The 21,767-nt window shown below is 42.4% G+C and overlaps 3 protein-coding genes and 1 long non-coding RNA gene across 15 annotated transcripts in view; 2 read left to right on the top strand and 2 right to left on the bottom strand.

Annotated features, from left to right (window-relative positions):
• LOC106571599 (CYFIP-related Rac1 interactor A) overlaps window positions 1-4,095 on the top strand; it is a 28,899-nt gene extending 24,804 nt beyond the window's left edge. For all 9 annotated transcript variants that reach the window (XM_014144856.2, XM_014144850.2, XM_014144855.2 and 6 more), the window contains 4 exons: window positions 63-142; window positions 305-431; window positions 623-693; window positions 1,018-4,095. In XM_014144856.2, coding sequence (XP_014000331.1) covers window positions 63-142; window positions 305-431; window positions 623-693; window positions 1,018-1,081 — 342 coding nt within the window. In that variant the 3' untranslated portion in view covers window positions 1,082-4,095. The remainder of the gene's footprint in view (window positions 1-62; window positions 143-304; window positions 432-622; window positions 694-1,017) is intronic.
• Window positions 4,096-4,101: 6 nt separating this feature from the next.
• LOC123727284 (uncharacterized) lies at window positions 4,102-5,562 on the bottom strand. The gene is made up of 2 exons (XR_006759202.1): window positions 5,472-5,562; window positions 4,102-4,377 (listed from the first exon to the last, which is right to left on the bottom strand). It is a non-coding gene; the product is annotated as an uncharacterized lncRNA (long non-coding RNA).
• A 66-nt stretch (window positions 5,563-5,628) lies between these two features.
• On the bottom strand, window positions 5,629-10,247 carry fbxo16 (F-box protein 16). 2 transcript variants are annotated; one of them, XM_014144841.2, is made up of 8 exons: window positions 9,736-10,247; window positions 8,598-8,727; window positions 8,484-8,519; window positions 7,889-8,095; window positions 7,121-7,611; window positions 6,767-6,881; window positions 6,103-6,281; window positions 5,629-5,719 (listed from the first exon to the last, which is right to left on the bottom strand). In XM_014144841.2, exons 2-8 carry the CDS (start codon window positions 8,691-8,693, stop codon window positions 5,644-5,646), a joined length of 1,200 nt encoding a protein of 399 aa, XP_014000316.2. In that variant the 5' UTR covers window positions 8,694-8,727; window positions 9,736-10,247; the 3' UTR covers window positions 5,629-5,643. The 2 variants fall into 2 exon arrangements, with proteins under 2 accessions (XP_014000316.2, XP_045551815.1); XM_045695859.1 differs by having other exon boundaries at window positions 5,642-6,281.
• A 147-nt stretch (window positions 10,248-10,394) lies between these two features.
• The window catches only part of fzd3a (frizzled class receptor 3a), a 30,024-nt gene continuing 18,651 nt past the window's right edge, over window positions 10,395-21,767 (top strand). Inside the window, exons 1-2 of one of the 3 annotated variants that reach the window (XM_014144833.2) lie at window positions 10,395-10,536; window positions 11,409-12,015. In XM_014144833.2, coding sequence (XP_014000308.2) covers window positions 11,716-12,015 — 300 coding nt within the window. In that variant the 5' untranslated portion in view covers window positions 10,395-10,536; window positions 11,409-11,715. Of the gene's footprint in view, window positions 10,537-10,575; window positions 10,699-11,408; window positions 12,016-21,767 lie in introns of those variants that run through there. The other 2 variants (XM_014144835.2, XM_014144834.2) reach the window with 2 other exon arrangements.

Below are 21,767 nucleotides of genomic sequence, written 5' to 3' on the forward strand. Positions count from 1 at the left end.
ATTTTGAGGCAAGTTGGTGTTATGTTGATAATGGTAACCTTGTTCTATTCCCCCCGCCCCAGAATAAGACATTACCCCTGGAGAACACCACTGACGTTCTCAGCACCATGGCCAGCGTCTGCAAAGTCATGCTGGAGACACCGTGAGTTGACTTGACGTGTAGACATTTTAGCAGAGCGACATTGCAGGGAAAATATTTCCAGTGCAACAAAACAGTATGTTTATCGCTGCCACTATTAAACATTGTTCATCGTGTACTTTTTAATTGACTAGTGTGTGTGTGTCGACGTCTTTCTCTCTCCAGAGACTACACGAGCAGGTTCAACAGTGAGGACACGCTGCTGTTCTGTATGAGAGTGATGGTTGGAGTCATCATCCTGTACGACCACGTCCATCCCAACGGAGCCTTCAACAAGTCCTCCAAGATCGACGTCAGCACCACCTCTAATATATACTGATTCTATAATACCCTGAAGGCCCAATCTTACTCTAATGTTAGCATGTGTAATTTCGCTCTTTCGTCTAAATCGCGTCAGTGGGAAATGTGGTTGCGTGTATTTCGAATGCTTTAAACATGTATTTTAAGGTAAATGTTATTTATTATATATTTTTTTCCCATCAGATGAAGGGATGCATAAAGGTCCTGAAAGAACAACCAGCAGATAACGTTGAAGGTCTCCTGAACGCCCTCAAGTAAGTCTCTATCCTCACTTCAGTTTAGTACTTCTCTGATGAGACGGGCCATGTCCAACCTTACCTAAGTTTCTGAATTCCAAATGATTTAGAAATGGCGCCTTGGTAGGAGTGCTACTTACAGTTTTTGACAATGGTGTGGAGGATGCTCTTTGGATAGAAGCATTTTCTCGGCAATACAGCAAACAGTCCATGTGACTCCTGTGTGTCTTTTTAGAAGTCTTAATTAATATGGCATATTTTGATAGACAAGTCTGAAAACAGCTGATGCCGAGGTGTTTCAGTCGCGTGGCCTGCTTCACATTAGTCTGCTTTCTCTTTCAGGTTCACCACAAAACACCTGAATGACGAGTCCACTCCAAAAAATATCCGAACGATGCTTCAGTAACATTTCTATCAAAAGAGGATCAATGTACTGACCTCAAAAAAAGATGTATATGTTTACATAATTTAAAAGACTGGATGTTAATACTTATGTATTTACATAGTCATTCCCTCCAACTTACTGAAACATATATAGAACATGTACCTTTTACTTTGAAAAATGAATTGGCTATACTGTAATTTTGTTGAAGCACAAATTGTGGATATACCTTTCAGCCTTACAACCTGAGCTTGGCAAGCAGCACTTGAAGAAACAAGCACTCCGGTTGGTTCCTACGAGTGAGCGGGTGAATGAAAGGAGCTTCATCATTGGTGGTTCGTTGTCAACAGAAGCTGAATTCCGAATTGATGTCGAACCGGGTCCCAGATCACTTTGCGCTGTCTTCCTAATGCCTATGGTTGTTCAATGTTGGCAAGACGGCACAAACTGATCTGAGACCATGCTACCCAATCCCTAGACATCCCTGTAGATCGGAATGATTGGATAGGTGTAAGCAATATGGCGCAAATTCCACCTAGTCTTATCAGAAGGCAAGGGGAAGGTTGTTCAGACCTATCAGATCTACAGGAGTGCCTGTAGGGTAGAGCCTAGAGGCTGGTTTGGAATTTAGCGAGGGGAAGCATCGAGGGGGAAAGTGATGATGCCTTTCATATAAAGTGTTCTCGGTAAGTTGGCGGGCATTGCTGTGCTTTTGTTGGCAGATGTTGTGCTTCGTTGGCAAGGAAGTGACGGTGCCATAAGAAATAAATCAACCAAATGTTTGAGCCTGTATGGCAGAAGGATGAGGATACAGTATGTAATTTAGTTTTCTTTATTTTTCATGTATCAGGTGTGTTTTTGTATCTAACAGAAGTCCATTGCTCAAAGAAGCAGCTTTCAATACAAATTAAGTCGGTTATTTTTAAGTGACATGCAGTGGCAAAAACAATTCCTTTTTGAGATCTCTACTCTGGTAGTAGGATAGCGGTGATTCTGATGAGCCTTCTCTCCTAGTTGTTCTCCTTTATCCTCAGTCTGACTGTGGTCCCATTCTCTCTCTCCCTTACCTGAAGTGTACACTCGTTCCCTCACCTTTTGGTGTAAGTGTTGACTAGACTAGAGGGAGTTCCCACACCTGTCCATTCTATGAAGGGGTGTGAACGAGTGCACACTTTGAGGAGACGGGTCGAGAATTGGACTGCGGTCACACTTCAACACAGTCACTTCTGGTAGGGTGAAAAAGAAATCCCTAAAAATGTACACACAGCAGTTATCATTTCAGTACACACACAGTACCATTCTGTAGCATAAGGCCTTGTCGCTCACTCCTATACTCTTACTTACAGCCGAATGTAAAAAAAAAAATATATATATATATATTTTGTCACGGATTTTGTTTGGAGGCACTCCAAGATTAAATCTACACTCCATATCTTGGTTTGATGATTGATTTAAATATGTCAATTTCAGACTGGTTTTGTGTGTGCAGCATTGTTTCATGCTAATGAACATTGACCAAAGGGGCATTATAGGAGTCTTCTCGAAGCTCATTCAGCATGTATACACTGGTGTATATCTTTTTGACTTGGTTCAGTGGTAAATAATATTAATCTAATTATTAACAGGAGAACAATATTGGAAAGCGATCTACAAAGTGTCAGGATTGTGAGTGGCTTTTGTTCTGGAAATATGTGGTGTCCTATGGAATTGGAGAAACGGTTGTTTGGTAAAGGTCAGACAATCGCTTGTTATTGATTTAATGACTTGAAGAAAATCTGCATTAACTTGTTGTGCTGCTGTCTCGGTCCTGTCTGTCCAGACGCATGTGGAATTGAAGCTCCTTTTTTTATTTTTTATGATCGGGAAATGCAGAGATTCACCGTTTAGACTATGGCTGTTTACACAGGCAGCCCAATTCTGATATTTTGCTAAATTATTGGCAAAAGAGCTGATTGGTCAAAAGACCAATTAGTGGAAATAGATTAGAATTGGTCTGCCTGTGTTAACGCAGCCTAATAGGCCTATGTCATGTAGAGCAGCATGCAACCAATTAGCCTGGTCCCAGATCAGTTTGTGCTCCTGCCAACTCGCATGCTGTCATTGTCAAGCCAAACATTTGTCACTTGACAGGGAGTTGGCATGACGGCACAGACTGGCACTCAGGCTACTAAACAATGGCCAATCCTTTACAAATGTGTCCTGTTCATATTTTTCCTTATTAGAGAACCCACAACCCTACGACCATTAATGGGCATTTATGCTAGACTAAAGTAGCCTGTCTTGTGCCTTTTCTTGTCACGAAGTCAGCAATGGTCACCAACCTCAGAATTATGAATTAAATGTATTTAATTATACAGTAAATTATTAGGATCTACAGTGTTAATGTGAAATGAGACGAAGGGCTATTAGAGTTTAAAATCCACACAGTGAATATCTGTTTAGTATGTCATCCAAGCTTCAATTAAAATCCTTACACTCAATGCATCTCTGTAACGTTACTCATCGCGATAACATACAATACTACTAACAAACGTTTAAGAAAAAAAAATATGTCAAATGTCCTCCATGGATTTTAACATTCATGTTAATTGTTTATTTTCTATATTTTCTGGTGATCCATAATGCACTGTGACAAGTGTGAGCCATACTTTTTTGTGTGTGATGGATGCAATGTATATATGCAATGAATGAATACTGTACATGGACTGTCAGAAATGTCAAGCTAAATGTACACTGTATGATATTGATACATCAATATACTGAGGATGTTTCAAAGGTTTAATTCCAAAAAAAGATTTCTGTCAAACTTCTGTCAGTATTGAACTACATAATGTCTTCTGCACAATACATGCTATTATTATTATTCTGTGTTTTATGCAAGCTGTGTTGAATATTGAGATATTTGAATATTAGTTGGATTTGTTTTAACTGACAATACTTTTTAATGGTTTGGAACGTTGGTTCAATGTTTATAAATGGCTTTTGCTTTATATTGAATGGATGTGTGAACTGAAAATTAAACTGGTACATTTTCTGCACCTGGCTTTGTCATGAATATTTTATTGACATTTTCCGTACCAAACATCAAATCATATAGTCATGTCCATACATTGTGTATTCTTGTCATAATTCAACTTGGTGGAAGTAAACGTCAACACGATTTGATGTAAATCCATCTTCCCAGTACTGTTTGGTTGAACGGCTTCTCTTCTGATTGTCACTTCTCCTTCTTCCTCTATTGTATACCAGTGCTTCTCAACTGGTTTTGCCTCCGGACCCAAATTGGTACCCGTTGTGTCGGTCGCAACCCAATATTAGCACTAAAAAAAAGCCATGTGGAAAAATATTTGTAATGCTATATTGATAGTAAATGTAGCAATGTATATGACATGGGAACAACATTCCCACATTTTCCATTGTCAATACTAATTTTACCCATGATTGAACGTGTTATGCTAACTGGTTTGAGACCACAAAATCAACCAAATCTGCTATCGCACTGGTAATAGCTCTATATTGAAAATACTAATTGAAGAGCTTGTTTTCAGAGAATACATTTTATTTTCTAATGAACATTTCTACACCCTTTACCTGGTTTAGTAGTTTAAGTGCAGACTGGAGTATTTTTCATCACCCCAAAACAATAACAATTTTATTTAATCAGACACCAGCGACCTATTTCAAACCTCTCGTGATCCAAATTTGAGTCAAGATCAATGTTCCCTCTAAACTGGGCGCGCATTTCCTCCAGGACTGCTGCGCAGAAATGCCATGCCGCACAGAGATGCAAGAGATTGAACTTCACTGAGTTCGCCCAATTAGTTTGCAATATATAGATCAACGTTTTTTCTGTGATCGAATCAACATATCAGCCCCTTTTCAATGCAACAAAACAAATTTTACAAGATTGAGTCTGATTTTGTTGTAGAGAATGTGCTTTTCAGATCTGAGCCGCCCGTGTGCACATTTCTTGATATTCTTTGCTAGTTAGCGAGTTATTAGCCCAGTTATACATAAGTACAGGTCAGCAATGGGGCGTTACTGCTTCCTACAAGAGCACAAACGTGTAGGCTACATTTCAACATGTCTTTGAAAAGCCAGTCAGTTAAAAAGCTTGTCTTAATTAAAGGGGCAGAGTTGTATTTTTGAGACGGGCTTGAATATGCAAGTAAGCCAATAGGCAGAGGAGTAGCCTACATTGTCTAATTCTCTGTGGTAATAATTAATTGTATTTTGTAAAGGGGTTTCTTGCATCATACAACCCAAGGCAATTTACAGTCACCTATTTGGCCCATGGTCTAAAACTGTATGGGTACAGCCTTAGTGCTCAGTGCCCCCCAAAAATAGAGGGAACATTGATCAGGCACTCCAGCTGAGAATCGCTGCTGTATTCTGTCTGTGCCACAGTACTAACGTGCTCCACAGGGTGGCGATATATACATTTACATTTTTTTTTTTTTGTCATTTAGCAGACGCTCTTATCCAGAGCGACTTACAGTAGTGAATGCATACATTTCATGCATTTTTTTTGTACTGGCCCCCCGTGGGAATCGAACCCACAACCCTGGCGTTGCACACACCATGCTCTACCAACTGAGCCACAGTCTGATCCACCACTGGAAGCTTGTATCCTCCAAGGTTGTCCCCCAAACAGTGGTGTTGCTGAAACCCCAAACCATGTAATTCAATTATACATCATACATGATACAGAACATTCACGCTATGAAAGAAGGCATTAACTGAGTAAGAATGTAATGTCATGTGTATCCTTGGACACAGAGACTTCCAGAAGTTTCCTTTATGATGGAGAGCTCATTCTGTTATAGTTCAACCAAGAATGTACATTTGAAAGGATTCGTAATCTATTGTCTTACTAGGCGTGGTCCTGTGTGTCCTCTGCGACGGACAGATTTAAGGAAAGTAGGAAAGAAGAAAAGGAAGGAAGGGAGAGAGGAAGGAAGGAAAGATGTTTCTAACTTGGAGTACTCCTGTTTGTCCTCATTGATGCCCTCAGTCCTTCCTGACTGAGCCTGGGCACTGCTGACCTCACAGGACCAGGTCGTATCCCAGCGTTCCACTGGCTCGACCGCGACAGGCTCTTGGCTGTTGCCTTGGTGACAGGGTACTCTAGGCTCTGTGTGGCCCATTGGGGGCGGAACCGGTTCTGCTTCTGCTGTCCTGCTCCAGAACCCGAACCTGGAGTCAGGTCCAAGGACAGGAACATCTAAGAGGGAGAAGAACAGACGCAAACAATGTATATTTTGATGCATGCCTACATGTTATACTATCCGTATTGTCCCAATCTGTGTCTAAATTGCCAGATGACACGATAAGTAAAGTCCTCTTATTATATTCTTTAACAATATATTTAGGTGTGTTTTATCTTTCAGTTCGGTATTTCTGCTGATAAAACCTCTGGTATTTCTGTAAATGGAAACACTTAGAATGTTCAATGACAGTTTTCTCTCTCCTCCCCTGAAGCAGCAACAGCGTTTTTGTCCTCACTCTCCACACACACACACACACACACACACACACACAAAGTCCCCTGGGTAGTGCATTTACATGAATTTCCATGTGAAGCCTGTTCAATATGCATTATGTATCTTGGTGTGTGTGTGTCTCTCCTGGGAATTCTAAGCATTCCCTTGGCTGTTATCCAAGATAGGGTCTTCAGACTGGTCATATTCTGATGAGAGGTGTGCTTACCAATGACTTTGCCTTGCGCAGTTTATAATTGGCTGTAGACAACTCTTTCTTATTTTCATTGTCTGTGTTGAAGACCCCTCTGCACTTCACTTTTCTGGAAAACAGACCATTGCCACTGGAAGACCAGGTCAAGTTACATGGGAATTCATAGGCTGATTTAACCGATGTCTGATTGTTCAATTCAATATTATACTTTATTTATAGCCTCAGGGGCAATTAAGAATTGATTGTGCTTTCATTTGGGAATGAATGCATTGGTTTGGTAAATGCTTTGTATTTCAAGACTGATGTACTTTTCACTACACACACACATACACATACACACTAACTACATACTAGAAGAAGTGGTCTTACGCTTGGTGGGCGTGCTCTATGGGGTCCAGATTTTCCAGATAATTGAATCGCACGGTGTCAGTGGGGTGTCTGTCTGCACCCCTCCACGGGGGTAGCTGGGACCCTCCTGACCCCCTCGTGGTGCCGCCACAACTCCTCTCTCGCTGGACGGGGCGTGCGGATCGCACCTCTCTGAGGAAGCTCTCTGATTGGTCAAACGTCACACTGTTTATGGACGTCACCTCAGGGACAATGAACTCCTGCTGCGATGGAGTCTGAACACACACAGAAATGTGTCTGTTCCGTGCAGGTAGTTTTATACACTGTCCAGGCCTCCAGTCACTCACCTTAGGTTTGCCGATGTGGAGCTCCAGTACTGTCTCTATGTAGTGTCTCTTCCAGACCCCATGTTCAAACGGTGTGGGGGCAAAGTTGATGCACCAGCCCAGTTTAAGACACTTGGGCATCCATTGCTGGTCCAACTCAACTATACCCTTCCAGTGCCAACTCACCTGCCAACACAGGTACACAGGTACCGCTACAATGGGCCAGAACATGTCATACATTTAAGTGTTGTAATGTGGTGTCTAATAGCACATGTATGATGCTGAAATGACTGGGTGGACATAGCTAGGAACCTATTATTATAGAATGAGAGCGAGAGTTAGTGTCTCAATTTGTTTTTTTAATAAAATAGCTACACAATCTTCAGTCACAGGTTGTTTACTGTTTGATTTCTGCTACATATATGAACAAGACCAGAAACTCCTCCCTCCCTACTGTACCTACCTGTGCACACCTGCAAAGGCTCCTGGGGTCGAGGAAAGAGAAGACATAGAGAGAGAGAACTCTGGGCAGGACAGAGGTGAAGTCTAGGTTCTCCTCTGGAACCCTCTTGGTCAGGTTCTGACGGAGGAAACGCAGCTGGCCCACTGAACACCGCGAGAAAAAGTCCTGTAGAACCGCCTTCCTCTGGCCATCGCTCCACTTGTCAAACTAACAGGGATGGCATCAGTTGATCTTTAGTGATGTATACTGTACTGTATTTTGAATTGAATTAGGCAAGCCAGTTAAGAACAAATTCTTATTTACATTAAGTGGGTTAACTGCCTTGTTCAGGTGCAGAATGACAGATTTTTATCTTGTCAGCTTGGGGATTTGATCCAACAACCTTTTGGTTACTGGCCCAACGCTCTAACCACTAGGCTACCTGCCGCCCCCAAACAAGCACATTCTTCAGATGGGGGTAAATAAAGTAGAATTGAAAAGCTGTAAAATGATCGTTTATGTGGGTCTGGTTGCATTGCTGTATGTCAGAACCTATTCTCCATGGTTAATATTTTATCAATTTATAACCTTCCGATTTTTTAGAGGCCCCACTTACCCATTTTCCCAGCAGGTTTCTTCGCTCTTCAAACACCTAAAGAAGAGAGATATTTAATCAAAATAGAAGATTACATTAACACTGGATTATTATAAAGATTAGAGTGACCTTTACATTGTTATTAGACAGCTGATGGTTAAGAGGTGTCCAGGCACTCATTTTGGTCTGCATCTTGGCAGAGGTTAGTGAGGTCCTCGGTGCAAAGGACATCTTTCAGCTGCTACAAGTCAGCAATAAGTCAGATCTGTGTGGAGGGAGAAGAAGACTGCATCACTTGTGTTAAAGTTGCGTCAATTCGTTTCTGGTATCAGAACAAAATAGTCAGCACATAGTAACTTCTGATTTAGCTGTACTTTAATTAATGCAAACACGTGTATGGTAAATATGTCATTCGTATACGGTCTCTCTGTGACACCTCGCAGGGCAGACAGAGAAGAGAGCGACACATCCTATTGTTCTCTCTTATATACTCTGACAGAGATAGTTCCCGCTCAATGCTGGCCTGTCAGAGGGAGGAGGAGCGTGGTTTAAACTTGCTCCTCCTATCGTCGGCGTGCAGGCTGGTCCCAGCCTCGTGACGCACTTCCTGTCGCCGGGTGTAGTTCTTCTTGTCTTCAGCAGTTGATTTATCCGTAGTTTATATACTTAATATTGTAGCATAGCTTCCCCGGTATATTATATAAGTTATGCAAACAAATAGCCAGTTCAACCCTAACAATCCCCCTTTTCACACCCCTTGGGGTGTGAACATACTCCAATAAGACATTTCAGGGAAATTTAAGAGTCCCCCTTTCGACACCCCCTAGGGTGTCACTCAACACAATTTGTATATCTCCATTTTAATGATTAGATAATTCCTTATAAACCCTCACATCCTTCCGTCTACACCTCACTTGTACTAGGTTGACTATCAGTCAACCAGGATCTTCAAACCTTCACACAAGGAAAGACAAATAGTATACAGGATAAATTCATAACATATTATTCAACACGTTTAAAAAGAAAACCTTCTTGCGGCAGGGGCTACACCTAACACTTGGTAGATACATTGAAGTGAATCGCCATTGGTTAGGGCTATCGCGTGTGTATTTTTTTTGCGTTATTCACTCATTAAATCAGAGTAGCCCAAGTAGTCCTAGTCAGTCAATGAACAGTCACATAAAACCTACATAAGATACCTGTACTATTACTATCTCTGCTATCTCTATATTACAGATGTGGATGGTCCACTAGACTAGTGGAATAGTCCTACCATCAATCTCCTCCGGCCTCTGATGCATGAGGCAAGCATAGCTTTCATCCCAATCACGAATCCTCAGTGTTATGTATTCATATCTTGTCCATAGGATTACCAGTGCGTGTCACTTTGTTCTTGAAGCGTTCGTACAGTTTGCCTGTTTCCATAGTAATGGGTGTACTGTGGGGTGCACCTCCCCCTCTCCTTCTCCACCCAACCCTGTCACCGTCGCCGCTTTGCGTAGTCAAGAGCAACGACATGAGCGACGCAAACACCGCTTGACACACAAGGGTGGCGCTGTTGCCACCGAAATACAATCCACACACACAAGGTGCGGCATGCGTGTGGTTTCAATGGATACAATGTCAACGTTCACACTGTTGCAAATCACGCAGAGCATGTTGCACACATGATACGGATTTTGTCTAGTTTGCAACAAATGTTGCCATTCAAGGAGTTTGATGACTTCATAGCCCATATTCTCCACATTTTTCTCACGTCTTTCCATTTTGTATTTTATTCCTTGTAGATATAGGCCTTCAGTGCACACACGTGTGTGAAGCTCATTCAAACAAATCATTTTGTCATTTCAAAACTGAAAAGGTAAGCGTTTGAGTTCAGTTGGCTGCGCGCCTGTGTGTAATGCGCGCTCTCGCTCTTCGAGGGCATCGGTTGTAAACCTGCTGGGAGAGGAGGAGGGAGAGAGAGAGCAGGAGGGAGAGAGGGAGCGGGAGAGGAGTGGGCTATTCACTCATTGTTACGGCCTCGAGGAGCGGCGAAGACCCCCTACACGTGAATTATCTTCCCGACAGAAAGGTAAAATCGTATTATTTGATTATATATTTCTGGCACTCCCCTGGATATTTTCTGTTACAGAATTGCGGACACACGTATTGGCAACACGGCTGGATCGTAGTAACGTTAAACCATCGGGATACGCCTGGAGGGATTCAGTTTAGGTAGACTAGTCTACGTACGGTCAGTATCAGTTGTGATGAAGTTGCCCAACCGTCATCTTTTGTTCTGCTTCATAAAATGTTTATTTGTCGGATAAAATGTGTTTATCCGTTAGGCGCTGTCGGAGGAGTGACCAGCTGTCTTTGACATATGTATATACTACTATAGTTTCATGTCATCACCGTTGTGCCTATTTACCGGTAGTTTTGTAACATGGTTCTAAGCATGTAATGCGCGACAATCCTGCCGAAGACGCCAGTAAATGCTATTAAGCACAAAGTAATTTGCCTACAGTGCAAGCCGCTACCAGTATATTCAATTGTGAAATGTCACATATTGTTTGAAATGTTTCGGGTTGTTTTACGTGTCATATTTGAAAGTGCATGATCTGTTAGTGGTGAAGGATGCTGTGGAAAATAGGTTCTGGGGATTAATTCTCTTGCGACAGGGTGTGTGCGTATTTATAGAGACAATATATAATGCAATTTGCTATAACTTTACTATTATGGTGCCGTTAAGCTACTACAGAAATATAATTGGTGCACTAATTCACTTATTCAATATCCACCCACATACCAGATTATAATCCCCATGAAAAGATTAGAATGCATCATTTCTCATAATGTGCCTCTTAAAATATTGTGTTAAGATGCATCATTAATTGTAGTCGGATTTGCAATTGTTTACATTTTGTAAACATTTATTATCTCCCCTCTCTATTCTCCCCCCAGATCCCTTGACATCTACACTTATTGCAGGGATCCACTCTCTGATCCTAATCATTGTTCATATTCTGTGTATAAACGCAGCGACGTGGTGAGAAGTGGTCCAACACCCAACGCCAGGACGCATGCTCAGGTGATGGAGCTCCTATGACTCAAGAGGGAGATGGAAACAGCCAGCCTCAGCCATGGCGTCCATCTTGGATTATACCCACGCACACAGACTGTCACTCTCTGAGACCAGGACCAGTCTCTCCCCTGACTGTCAATTACCTGTACCACACGTGAGCTCTCTCTCTTGCGCCAACCTTTGTGAATGAGGGTGATCATTCGGCCTGTCCCTGTGCCCAGCCTAGGTCCCTCCTTACCCCTGTCCCTGTCCCTGCCCCTGCCTGCGGGGACCATGAGGCTCCTCTGGGTGCTGTGTGTGTCCATGCTGATGGCTCCAGCAGTGGTGGTAGAAGCCATCCCCATGGAGTCTGCTGCTGGGAGCCACAGCATGTTCACCTGTGAACCTATCACCCTGCGCATGTGTCAGGGGCTGCCCTATAACTCCACCTTCATGCCCAATCTCCTCAACCACTACGACCAGCAGACCGCCGCGCTCGCCATGGAGGTAAACACTGACTCACTATTTTTCATGTCTCGCTCTCTCTCTCTCTCTTGCTCTCTCTCTCTCTCTTTCGCTCATTTCCAGGCTGTATCACATCCGGCCGTGATTGGGAGTCCCATAGGGCGGCGCACATTTGGCCCAGCGTTGTCCAGGTTTGGCCGGGTTCGGCCGTCACTGTAAATACGAATTTGTTCTTAACTGACTTGCCCAGTTAAATAAAGGTTAACAAAATATATATAATGTGTCTGGATGAAGAGACACATACTGTACTGTTTTACTGTACTGTCCTTATCTGTGCCAGACTCTATGGTCTGTCTGCCCCATGGACATCGTAACAGTAGCAGACAGTGCTACCATGGATAACTGCATAACCGGTAATGTTGATAATATCAAAGTGGTAGCCTACTTTTAGTCGGCTCCTCTAGCCCAGGGGACTGAGAATATATTACAAAAACATAATGTGATAAATTAACTTTCAACATTTCTTTTGGGGCCATTTTTAAAACCATCAATTATTAAATGACTCTGTGAAGTGAATTGTGTGGTGGTCTAATCTGCTGCAGCAACCTGCTGTTTCTGTTGTGACAGCAACTAGAGACGATTCCAAGTCATTGCTGCTTTAAAGACTATAAAACCCATTTTATGTAACAGGCTTTGCTTAGTAGGCTTAACATTTGGCTAGGATCTTGATCCACTCTGCTGAAGTGAATTTTACAGTCCTGTTCATTATACAATGTTTGATTCCAGCCGCTGCTGGATTAAGCTGCCTGTACAGTGCATTATTTACCAATGTTGATTGTTCTAATTCCTGGTATCTATGGAGCTGTAACACACACACTTACATGCACAAAACCACACACTCACACGTACAATGCATTCGGAAAGTGTTCAGACCCCTTCCCTTGTTCCACATTTTGTTACGTCACAGCCTCATTCTAAAATGGATTTAAAAAATAATAATCTTCGTCAATTTACACACAATACCCCATAATGACAAAGCGAAAACAGATTTTTTGAAATTGTTGTACATTTTCTTCAAATAAAAAAACAGGAAATACCTTATTTACATAAGTATTCAGACCCTTTGCTATGAGACTCGAAATTGAGCTCAGGTGCATCCTGTTTCCATTGATCATCCTTGAGATGTTTCTACAACTTGATGGGAGTCCACCTGTGGTAACTTCAATTGATTGGACATGATTTGGAAAGGCACACAGCTGTCTATAGAAGGTCCCACAGTTGACAGTGCATGTCAGTGCAAAAACCAGGCAATGAGGTGAAAGGAATTGTCCGTAGACAGGATTGTGCACAGATCTGGAGAAGGGTACACATTTTTTTCTTCAGCATTGAAGGTCAAGAACACAGTGGCCTCCATCATTCTTAAATGGAAGAAGTTTGGAACCACCAAGACTCCTCCTAGAGCTGGCTGCCCGGACAAACTGAACAATCGGGGGAGAAGGGCCTTGGTCAGGGAGGTGAGCAAGAACCCGATAGTCACTCTGACAGAGTTCCAGAGTTCCTCTGTGGCGATGGGAGATCCTTCCAGAAGGACAACCATCTCTGCAGCACTCCATCAACCAGGCCTTTATGGTAGAGTGGCCAGATGGAAGCCACTCCTCAGTAAAAGGCACATGACAGCCTGCTTGGAGTTTTCCAAAAGCCACCTAAAGACTCTCAGACCATGAGAAACAAGATTCTCTGGTCTGATGAAACCAATGAGCGATTACATTTTTTTTTTTTTGCATAAGGCTGTAACGTAACAAAATGTGGAAAATGTGAAGTGGTCTGAATACTTTCCTAATGCACTGTACGCACACACAGAGCTGGCGGCTATAATGCATGAACGTGTCCTTGCCTTTGACTGTTGAGTGATCCTCTTTACAAGCTTGATTGTTGGCATTTGAACTCAATCAGAGAGCAGCTGCATTGCCTCGTTAGGTTAATCTAGTGGCATGTATATCTATCTATGTAGATTCATCTATCCAGTACTTAGCAGGTTGCTTCCTTGCCTTTCCATCCCCCCCATCCAGCCATCTGATCCATCCACCCAATGCTCCATGCCACCCAACCCCACTCTCCACCACTACCCACCTCTCTCTGCCCTGCCCTGCCCGCTCAGAGGGGCGATGGAGGGGATGAAACTGAATGCTGAGCCCTGTCCGCTCACTTGTTCCTATTCTACTAGTAGTGGACTGAGATGGAGGAGGCAGACAGAGCGGGAGAGAGAGGGAGAGTCAGAGAGAGAGGAGTAGAGTTTCGGGGGAGAGAGCGAGAGAGCGAGCGAGGGATATGTGGGAGTTATGTAAGTAACCTCTGCTCTGAATGTGCCCTGGCCTCGGGAGATAGAGAGAGGCACTACATCCCATCTGCACTAAGTGAACCCAGCTTATCCCTTTTAAATATCCCATCACATTCCCGCGCCATTCCCAAAGCATTCCTGAGATCCCGACCTCAGTTGAAGGGGTTTAGTCAGTTGTAGTAGTAGTCATCATTATTTGGCTGTAAAATGACTAGCATAAATACACAAAAACTACCCATTTAGCAGTGTTAGCTCGACTTACTACTATATTATAAACCAGGTATCTTCACTGTTATTTTTTTGACCAGGTTTTTTTTACACTTGTTTAGTTTGAATGTGCACTCGACTAAGGCTTTTGGTTAGAGACAACAGTTCAGTTTGATTAGACATGCTTTCACCAGCATGTCTCTGTTAGCGCATTCAAAAGCTAGTTTGATGTTTGGAAAACACATGAATGCCAATAGATGAGAAAGACTGCAGCTCCAAAACGCCTCTCTATCTCTATGTCCATGTTGTCTCTTTATACTAGCCTTGGCATGGCCGACCGGTCCATGGGAGAATACCAGAGCCTTTAAGAAGAGAAAAAGCCAAATGAGGATTGACAGTTGATTTGAAAGGGAATTAGGTCCACCCAATAGCCATGATAATGATGATGAATGGCTTGTAGCGTGGAGAAATTGTGACTTGGACGAGAACCAATGGCTTCCTTTCATCCCTGTCTGGAGAGAAACCCCTCAAAAGTGGTGTGCCTTTTAAAAATCTTCATGTCTTTTCCCTCTAAGTGAGGTTGGGGCTGGGAAATTTGTAGCATAACTGGCTAGCCCTTGTCTCTAGAGTAAAAAAAAAGCCTCAGTATCTACATCCCCCTCCAAACCCCAACCCTCATTTAATCATCCTCCAGTATAGTGTTTTTCAGTTTGGTTTCTGTTTTTTGGCTCTGTGGTAGCTGACCATTTGGTACACAAATTACACCTCTCAAAATAAGCTCCCAGTCAGTCAGTCAGTCAGTCAGTCGTTGGGGATTGTTGTGGCTGTGACTGACCTCAGTATAACCCCACTGCTGAAGTGGGACAGCAGCCTGTAGACTGGGAACCTGCTATTTCCGTGCCATCCGCTGTGCTGGCTAAGAGAGGGAGCTTCGGTGGTACATCTGTATGGAGTGATATTAGTGCCACCAGAAATGTCATATGAATTTACTCATTTCAGATTCAATTTCTGATGGGACTAGTATCACTCCATAGATCTGACTGGCATGGGTAGAAAGAGAAAGGAGATAGATAGATAAATACACTATATATAGAAAAGTATGTGGACACCCCTTCAAATTAGTGGATTCAGCTATTTCACCCACACCTGTTGTTGACAGGTGTATAAAATCGAGCACACAGCCATGCAATCTCCATAGACGAACATTGCCAGTAGAACGGCCTTACTGAAGAGCTCAGTGTCTTTCAATATGGCACCGTCATAGAATACCACCTTTCCAACAAGTCAGTTCATCAAATTTATGCCCTGCTAGAGCTGTAAGTTCTGTTATTGTGAAGTGGAAACGTCTAGGAGCAACAACGGCTCAGCCGTGAAGTGGTAGGCCACACAAGGTCACAGAAAGGGATCGCAGAGTGCTGAAGCGCATAGAGCGTAAAAAACTTATATTCTCGGTTGCAACACTCACTATCGCATTCCAAACTGCCTCTGGAAGCAGCGTCAGCACAAGAACTGTTCGTCGGGGGCTTCATGAAATGGGTTTCCATGGCCAAGCAGCTGCACACAAGCCTAAGATCAACTTTTGCAATGCCAAGCATCTGCTGGAGTGGTGTAAAGCTCGCTGCCATTGGACTCTTGGAGCAGTGGAAACGCGTTCTCTGGAGTGATGAATCACGCTTCACCATCTGGCAGTTCGATGGATGAATCGGGCTGCCAGATGGGTTGGGCGGATGCCGGGAGAACGCTACCTGCCCCAATGCATAGTGCCAACTGTAAAGTTTGGTGGAGGAGGAATAATGGTCTGGGTCTGTTTTTCAGGGTTCAGGCTAGGCCCCATAGTTCCAGTGAATGGAAATCTCAAAGCTACAGCATACAATGACATTCTAGGCGATTCTGTGTTTCCAACATTGTGGCAACAGTTTGGGGAAGGCCCTTTCTTGTTTCAGCATGACAATGCCCCCATGCACAAAGCAAGGTCTTGCCTTTTACCAATACATTATTGAATCTATTGGTACGGTACGGCTGACTAAATGTAATATTTATGAAACAATAATGAACAAATAATAGTTGAATTATTATAATGAATTCTTCCCCCGTTTTATGTCTTTTGTCAGTGTTTGACATACATTTGTAACCTCTACAGATAAGGTTTACGGTTGTATATAAAACAGATACTCCATCCGTCCGCTGTGAATTCATATAAAAGGCTGACTGTGGTCTCTGATGACCATCAGTCAGACGTGCACAGTATGCAGATAACATATGGCTAGTAGCTAGTGAGGGATGTACGATACATGTTATGGTCTGATAAATCCAGCTCACTCTGACCCAAACCCACAATAGACCTCTGTTTTATTTAATGTCAAACATGCTGTTTATAAGCTCCGGACTGAATGGAATCTCTCTCTCTCTTTCTCTTTCTCTTTCTCTTTCTCTCTCCCTCGCTCTCTCTCTCTCTCTCTCTCTCTCTCTCTCTCTCTCTCTCTCTCTCTCTCTCTCTCTCTCTCTCTCTTTGTCTTTGTCTTTGTCTTTCTCTCTTTCTCCCCCTCTCTCGCTCAACAACAACTGGTGTGTGTGGTTAATAAACAGTAATGTGAATAACACGGCCGGCTAGCTGAAGGAGGAGGTGGCCCATCCTTCTCTCCCTTTCTCTCCTCTGCCATATCTCAGTCTTTTGTCCTTTGCTCCCTCCCCTTCCCCCATGCGAGGTACACTGCACGGTTGCCTGGGGAACGGGTCCCAATTGTGTCGTTAACAAAGGAGCGAGCTTTCTGTGGCTCTCAGGAGGTGGTCCCCGCTCGCCGCCCTCTGACCCCTGCTGAACACACCACACGGCCCCATCCTCAAACGAGTCCCTCCGTCCGTTGATGCATCAGCCGTTGCCATGGCAGTCAGGGTAGAAATGCTGAGAATTGAGCAGAGAGGGGGGAAAGGAAGGAAGGAAGGAGCAGAGAGGGGAAGAGGAGAAAGCGGGAGTGGATTGATGGAGGGATAGATGGGAATGGAAGATAAAATCCAGTAAATTGTGAGACTTCTTCCAGATATTTAAAAGTAGTATGTCACTCAGATCAGTTGTCTGTGTAGATGTAGTACATTGTTGATTGATCTGTCATTAATTCTCTTATCAGTGATTTAATTTGAGTCAAAAATAAGCTTTACCGGACTGGTCTTGAAATAGATATATAAAAATAAGAAAAATATCACACACACACAATCCTCAAAGTAGCAATTTGTTTTTTAATTGATGTATTTTTGAGGGCAGCCTTTTCCAGATGACTTCATCTAATTTGACCACTTTTTTGGAGATCCAAAATCTCTTAACTACCCCCATAAATACATAATCACATTACAGCGAGTTGAAATTGCATTATCATACTTATCCTCAGGGCTAGAACAGCATTTGACAGAATTGTATGTATTACACGCTTGAGCCACTTACATAGTAACAGTGGAGTGAGGGGGCTTTGGGGCAAAAGCAGACCAATCTCTGGGCGCGCACACACTCACACACACACACACACACACACACACACACACACACACACACACACACACACACACACACACACACACACACACACAGCCAACCTCTGGCAGACACACAGCAGCTGTTTCTAATGTGACTAAGTTACCATAATCCACTGTTCTGTTCCAGAGCACACAAGACAAGACGTCTTACATTTGTTTGGGCTGCCATGTGGATAAAGATAGACACACACACACACACACACACACACACACACACACACACACACACACACACACACACACACACACACACACACACACACACACACACACACACACTAGGGTTGAATGGCGGAACCGGTTACCGGGATTTACCGCCAAAAAACACTCCCTTTTCCCAGGATCAATACGGCTAGAAACCAGTAAATTATAATCAATTATTTATATGAACAGCATGGAGTGAAATGGAACTGTTAAATGATATGCGATGTCTAAATCTGGCTTCTCTACGGCCTCTACATGATGAATCATCAATGCTCAGGGTGGGGACAGACAGCCCATCTCAGCATGAAGCGCAGCTCACAATGCATGTAGACCTATCATCTCATCTTGGTAACTTTTATTCTTGTAACAGGTAGGCCTGCATTTGCTGCAGCATATTCTATGCTACAGTAATATAAAGACTGAATGTGCGTCTAATTTACCCATCGCCATCTGGCTTTTGGGGGTCACCTGTAAAAATAATAGTTTTTATATTGCAGCTGCAGAGTTTTAACTCGAATATCGTTGCTTTAAATCAGTGTTCACACTCTCTCACAGTCTTTCTCTCTCTCCATCAACTCCATTCAAATTGCATCCAAAATAGATAATCCTGTTCTAGATTGATATATAGCCCTATATACAGATGTTGTAGCCTACCTCTTTCAGGTAAAACATTCAATGCAGTATTAGCCTTATATTTAGCTAATTCATGATGGGTTATGCATAATAAGCTTCTAATTTATAGGCTCTGTCTCTTGCGCAATGCAATACCCACACGCCTGTGATCCACTGGACTCTCTTTAAAAAAACGCTCCTTAGCTCTTGGAGTCCCATGCAAGAAAAGCTAGATCAAATTTTTGTTAGCGTTTCTTCTACCAATAGACTATTCGAAGAGGGACGAAAGCTCTTTGTTTGCTGAATGTTAAATACAGCAGCCCAATAGAACTCACCGGTAGTTTGAAAGAAGAGCGAACGCTCGATGGCGGTAGGCTACAGCAGTTATTTATTCAGACCCATAACCCTTCGATCTTCATGAAGAGAAGTGAAAGCCTTCTGCATCTAATTCTAGTCCTATATTATTGAAGGATGTCATTCAATTTCTGAAGATAAGGACAACAAAATGTATTTCATTTAATTGTTGAATGACGCAACAATAGAGAGAGAAAGAGGAGGTAGGCTAATAACATTAGGGGAAATATTATGAAAGGTATATATGCGCCAGCCTACTAATTATACAAATCGTCCCTATTATATTTCAAAATTAAAGTCAAATTTGCTAGCCTATACTTGTAACTTTGTAGGCCACATGTGCTGCACCAGAATCGCATGTTCTCTCCCTGCTTTATCATGGTTTGAACGCATTATTCCAGTCTACATAATACAGTATAATACAACACAGTACAGTAATACAGTTCACACTCAAAAATATTAGCCTACTGGAAATAGTTTCATTTATTTACCCAAGAGAGCATATAGCTAGCTACATCTATGGGCTTTTCTGTTTTTCTGTTGTGCAAAATGTGCAGTAGCCTATATCATATATATATTGGATAACGGCACAATCATTTGGGCTTTTTTGGGCTAGGGCTTATAAAATGTATTTAATGTAGGGCTTATAAAATGTATTTAATGTAGAGCTTATAAAATGTATTTAATGTAGGGCTTATAAAATGTATTTAATGTAGGGCTTATAAAATGTATTTAATGTAGGGCTCATAAAATGTATTTAATGTAGAGCTTATAAAATGTATTTAATGTAGGGCTCATAAAATGTATTTAATGTAGGGCTTATAAAATGTATTTAATGTAGGGCTCATAAAATGTATTTAATGTAGGGCTTATAAAATGTATTTAATGTAGAGCTTATATAATGTATTTAATGTAGGGCTCATAAAATGTATTTAATGTAGAGCTTATAAAATTTATTTAATATATGGTTCATCAGGCTCAGGCAGCATCAGACTTTAATTTTGTTTTATCAAAGTTCTAATCAAATCCAGACACAAACCTATTTATATGAATTATAATGCTTTTGAACGACACGTCCGGTTTTGGCGGGAAATACCGGGCTACCCGGGAGAAACGTGATTTATTCTCAGGATGGAACATCTGTAAAATACCGGGAGAATATTCAACCCTAACACGCACGCACACACACACACACACACACACATGCTGTACCATACATTCATCTCGTACTAGAGCACACATCTGCCTTGGAAGTGTGGAGGCAGAGAGCAGAAGAAAGGGAAACCCCAGATGCATATCCACTTGAAGTTAAATCATCCCTGTCCTGTCTGTGTGTGTAATACACCATGTAATGCACCACGACAGGGCTCTGATGAGGTAATGTATGTCACCGGACTGGAGGCTGGCGAAGGCTAGGAAAGGGTGCCACCCTGTTTGATTCTATACAGATCAGATCAACGTGGATGTGTTTGCCTGCTTGTTTGATCTCAAAGATTTGATTAGGAAGATGGTGCCAGGTGTGTCATAAGATCTTGGTTTAATGAAAAGGAATGCTCGAGGGTTGGGGTAACAGACATTTACAGATTGGTTGCTATGAAGGAAGTTCTTCCCCATAGAGATCCTATAATACACTCTATTTAATTCTGTGTTTCTTCCCATCTTACCATCGCCTCAAGCAAGACTGTTTTGGGCCTTGTGTCTGCAGACGGTCCATTTATTCAGAACTGATTGCTTTGACTGGTTGATTGATCTGTTTTTGACAGGTGTGGAAGTGAAGCAATCTACTAAAATACACATAAACAAGAAAAAGCATTGTACAGATGCAGTAGTAAGTCATCAAACACAGTAAAACCTACACAAAATAAAAAAATTCATTTCCCTGGTGATGATGAGGACGCGTGGCATTTGCTCTGCCGTGCTGTCCTGTACATCTATAGACTCAAATACTGTATGTGTGGATATATATATATTTTTTTTTACTGCATTCAATATTTTGTCCAGAGGATGTCAGTCATCTCAGACGTCTGTCTGAGCCCTGTGTTCCAACAGTCACTGAACTGTCTAATAAAACCGCACATCAACGTCACCTCCTTCATGTTATGGTCAATTGAAAATCTGAAGGCAGAAATATTGTGTTTGATATGTACAAAGCATTTCCAAAAGCTGTCTGGATGTGATGTAGGTTCTTTGTGTGGGAATCGGCAAGCCTAACAGCCGTCCTAATCCCTTTAAATACAGGCAGGCGTCTGGGAGACAGCCCAGACTGAACACTGGTGTCAGAAGTGGAATTCTGTCTACATTTCTACATTAGAATTACGATGAATGAATGGTGTAATATGTAGGCTAAGCCATGGTGATGATGGATGAAAAGGTAGACGCGCCTCCTGTCCTTGTCATAGGAAGTGTGTGTGTGTGTGTGTGTGTGTGTGTGTGTGTGTGTGTGTGTGTGTGTGTGTGTGTGTGTGTGTGTGTGTGTGTGTGTGTGTGTGTGTGTGTGTGTGTGTGTGTGTGTGGTATTGAATATAATAGGGCTGCTGTGTATTCCTCTTCCTTG

This window comes from Salmo salar, chromosome ssa15 (assembly GCF_905237065.1).
Source record: "Salmo salar chromosome ssa15, Ssal_v3.1, whole genome shotgun sequence".
Taxonomy (NCBI): domain Eukaryota; kingdom Metazoa; phylum Chordata; class Actinopteri; order Salmoniformes; family Salmonidae; genus Salmo; species Salmo salar.

Bases quoted from the DNA above. Each gene is read 5' to 3' on its own strand.
- fbxo16 (XM_014144841.2), bottom strand. From the start codon at position 8,693: ATGTCCTTTGCACCGAGGACCTCACTAACCTCTGCCAAGATGCAGACC. The intron at 8,520-8,597 runs GTAAAGGTCACT...TCTCTTCTTTAG, and splicing joins ATCAGCTGTCTAATAACAAT to GTGTTTGAAGAGCGAAGAAA. The intron at 6,882-7,120 runs GTAAGACCACTT...CTGGTCTTCCAG, and splicing joins ATAGAGCACGCCCACCAAGC to TGGCAATGGTCTGTTTTCCA.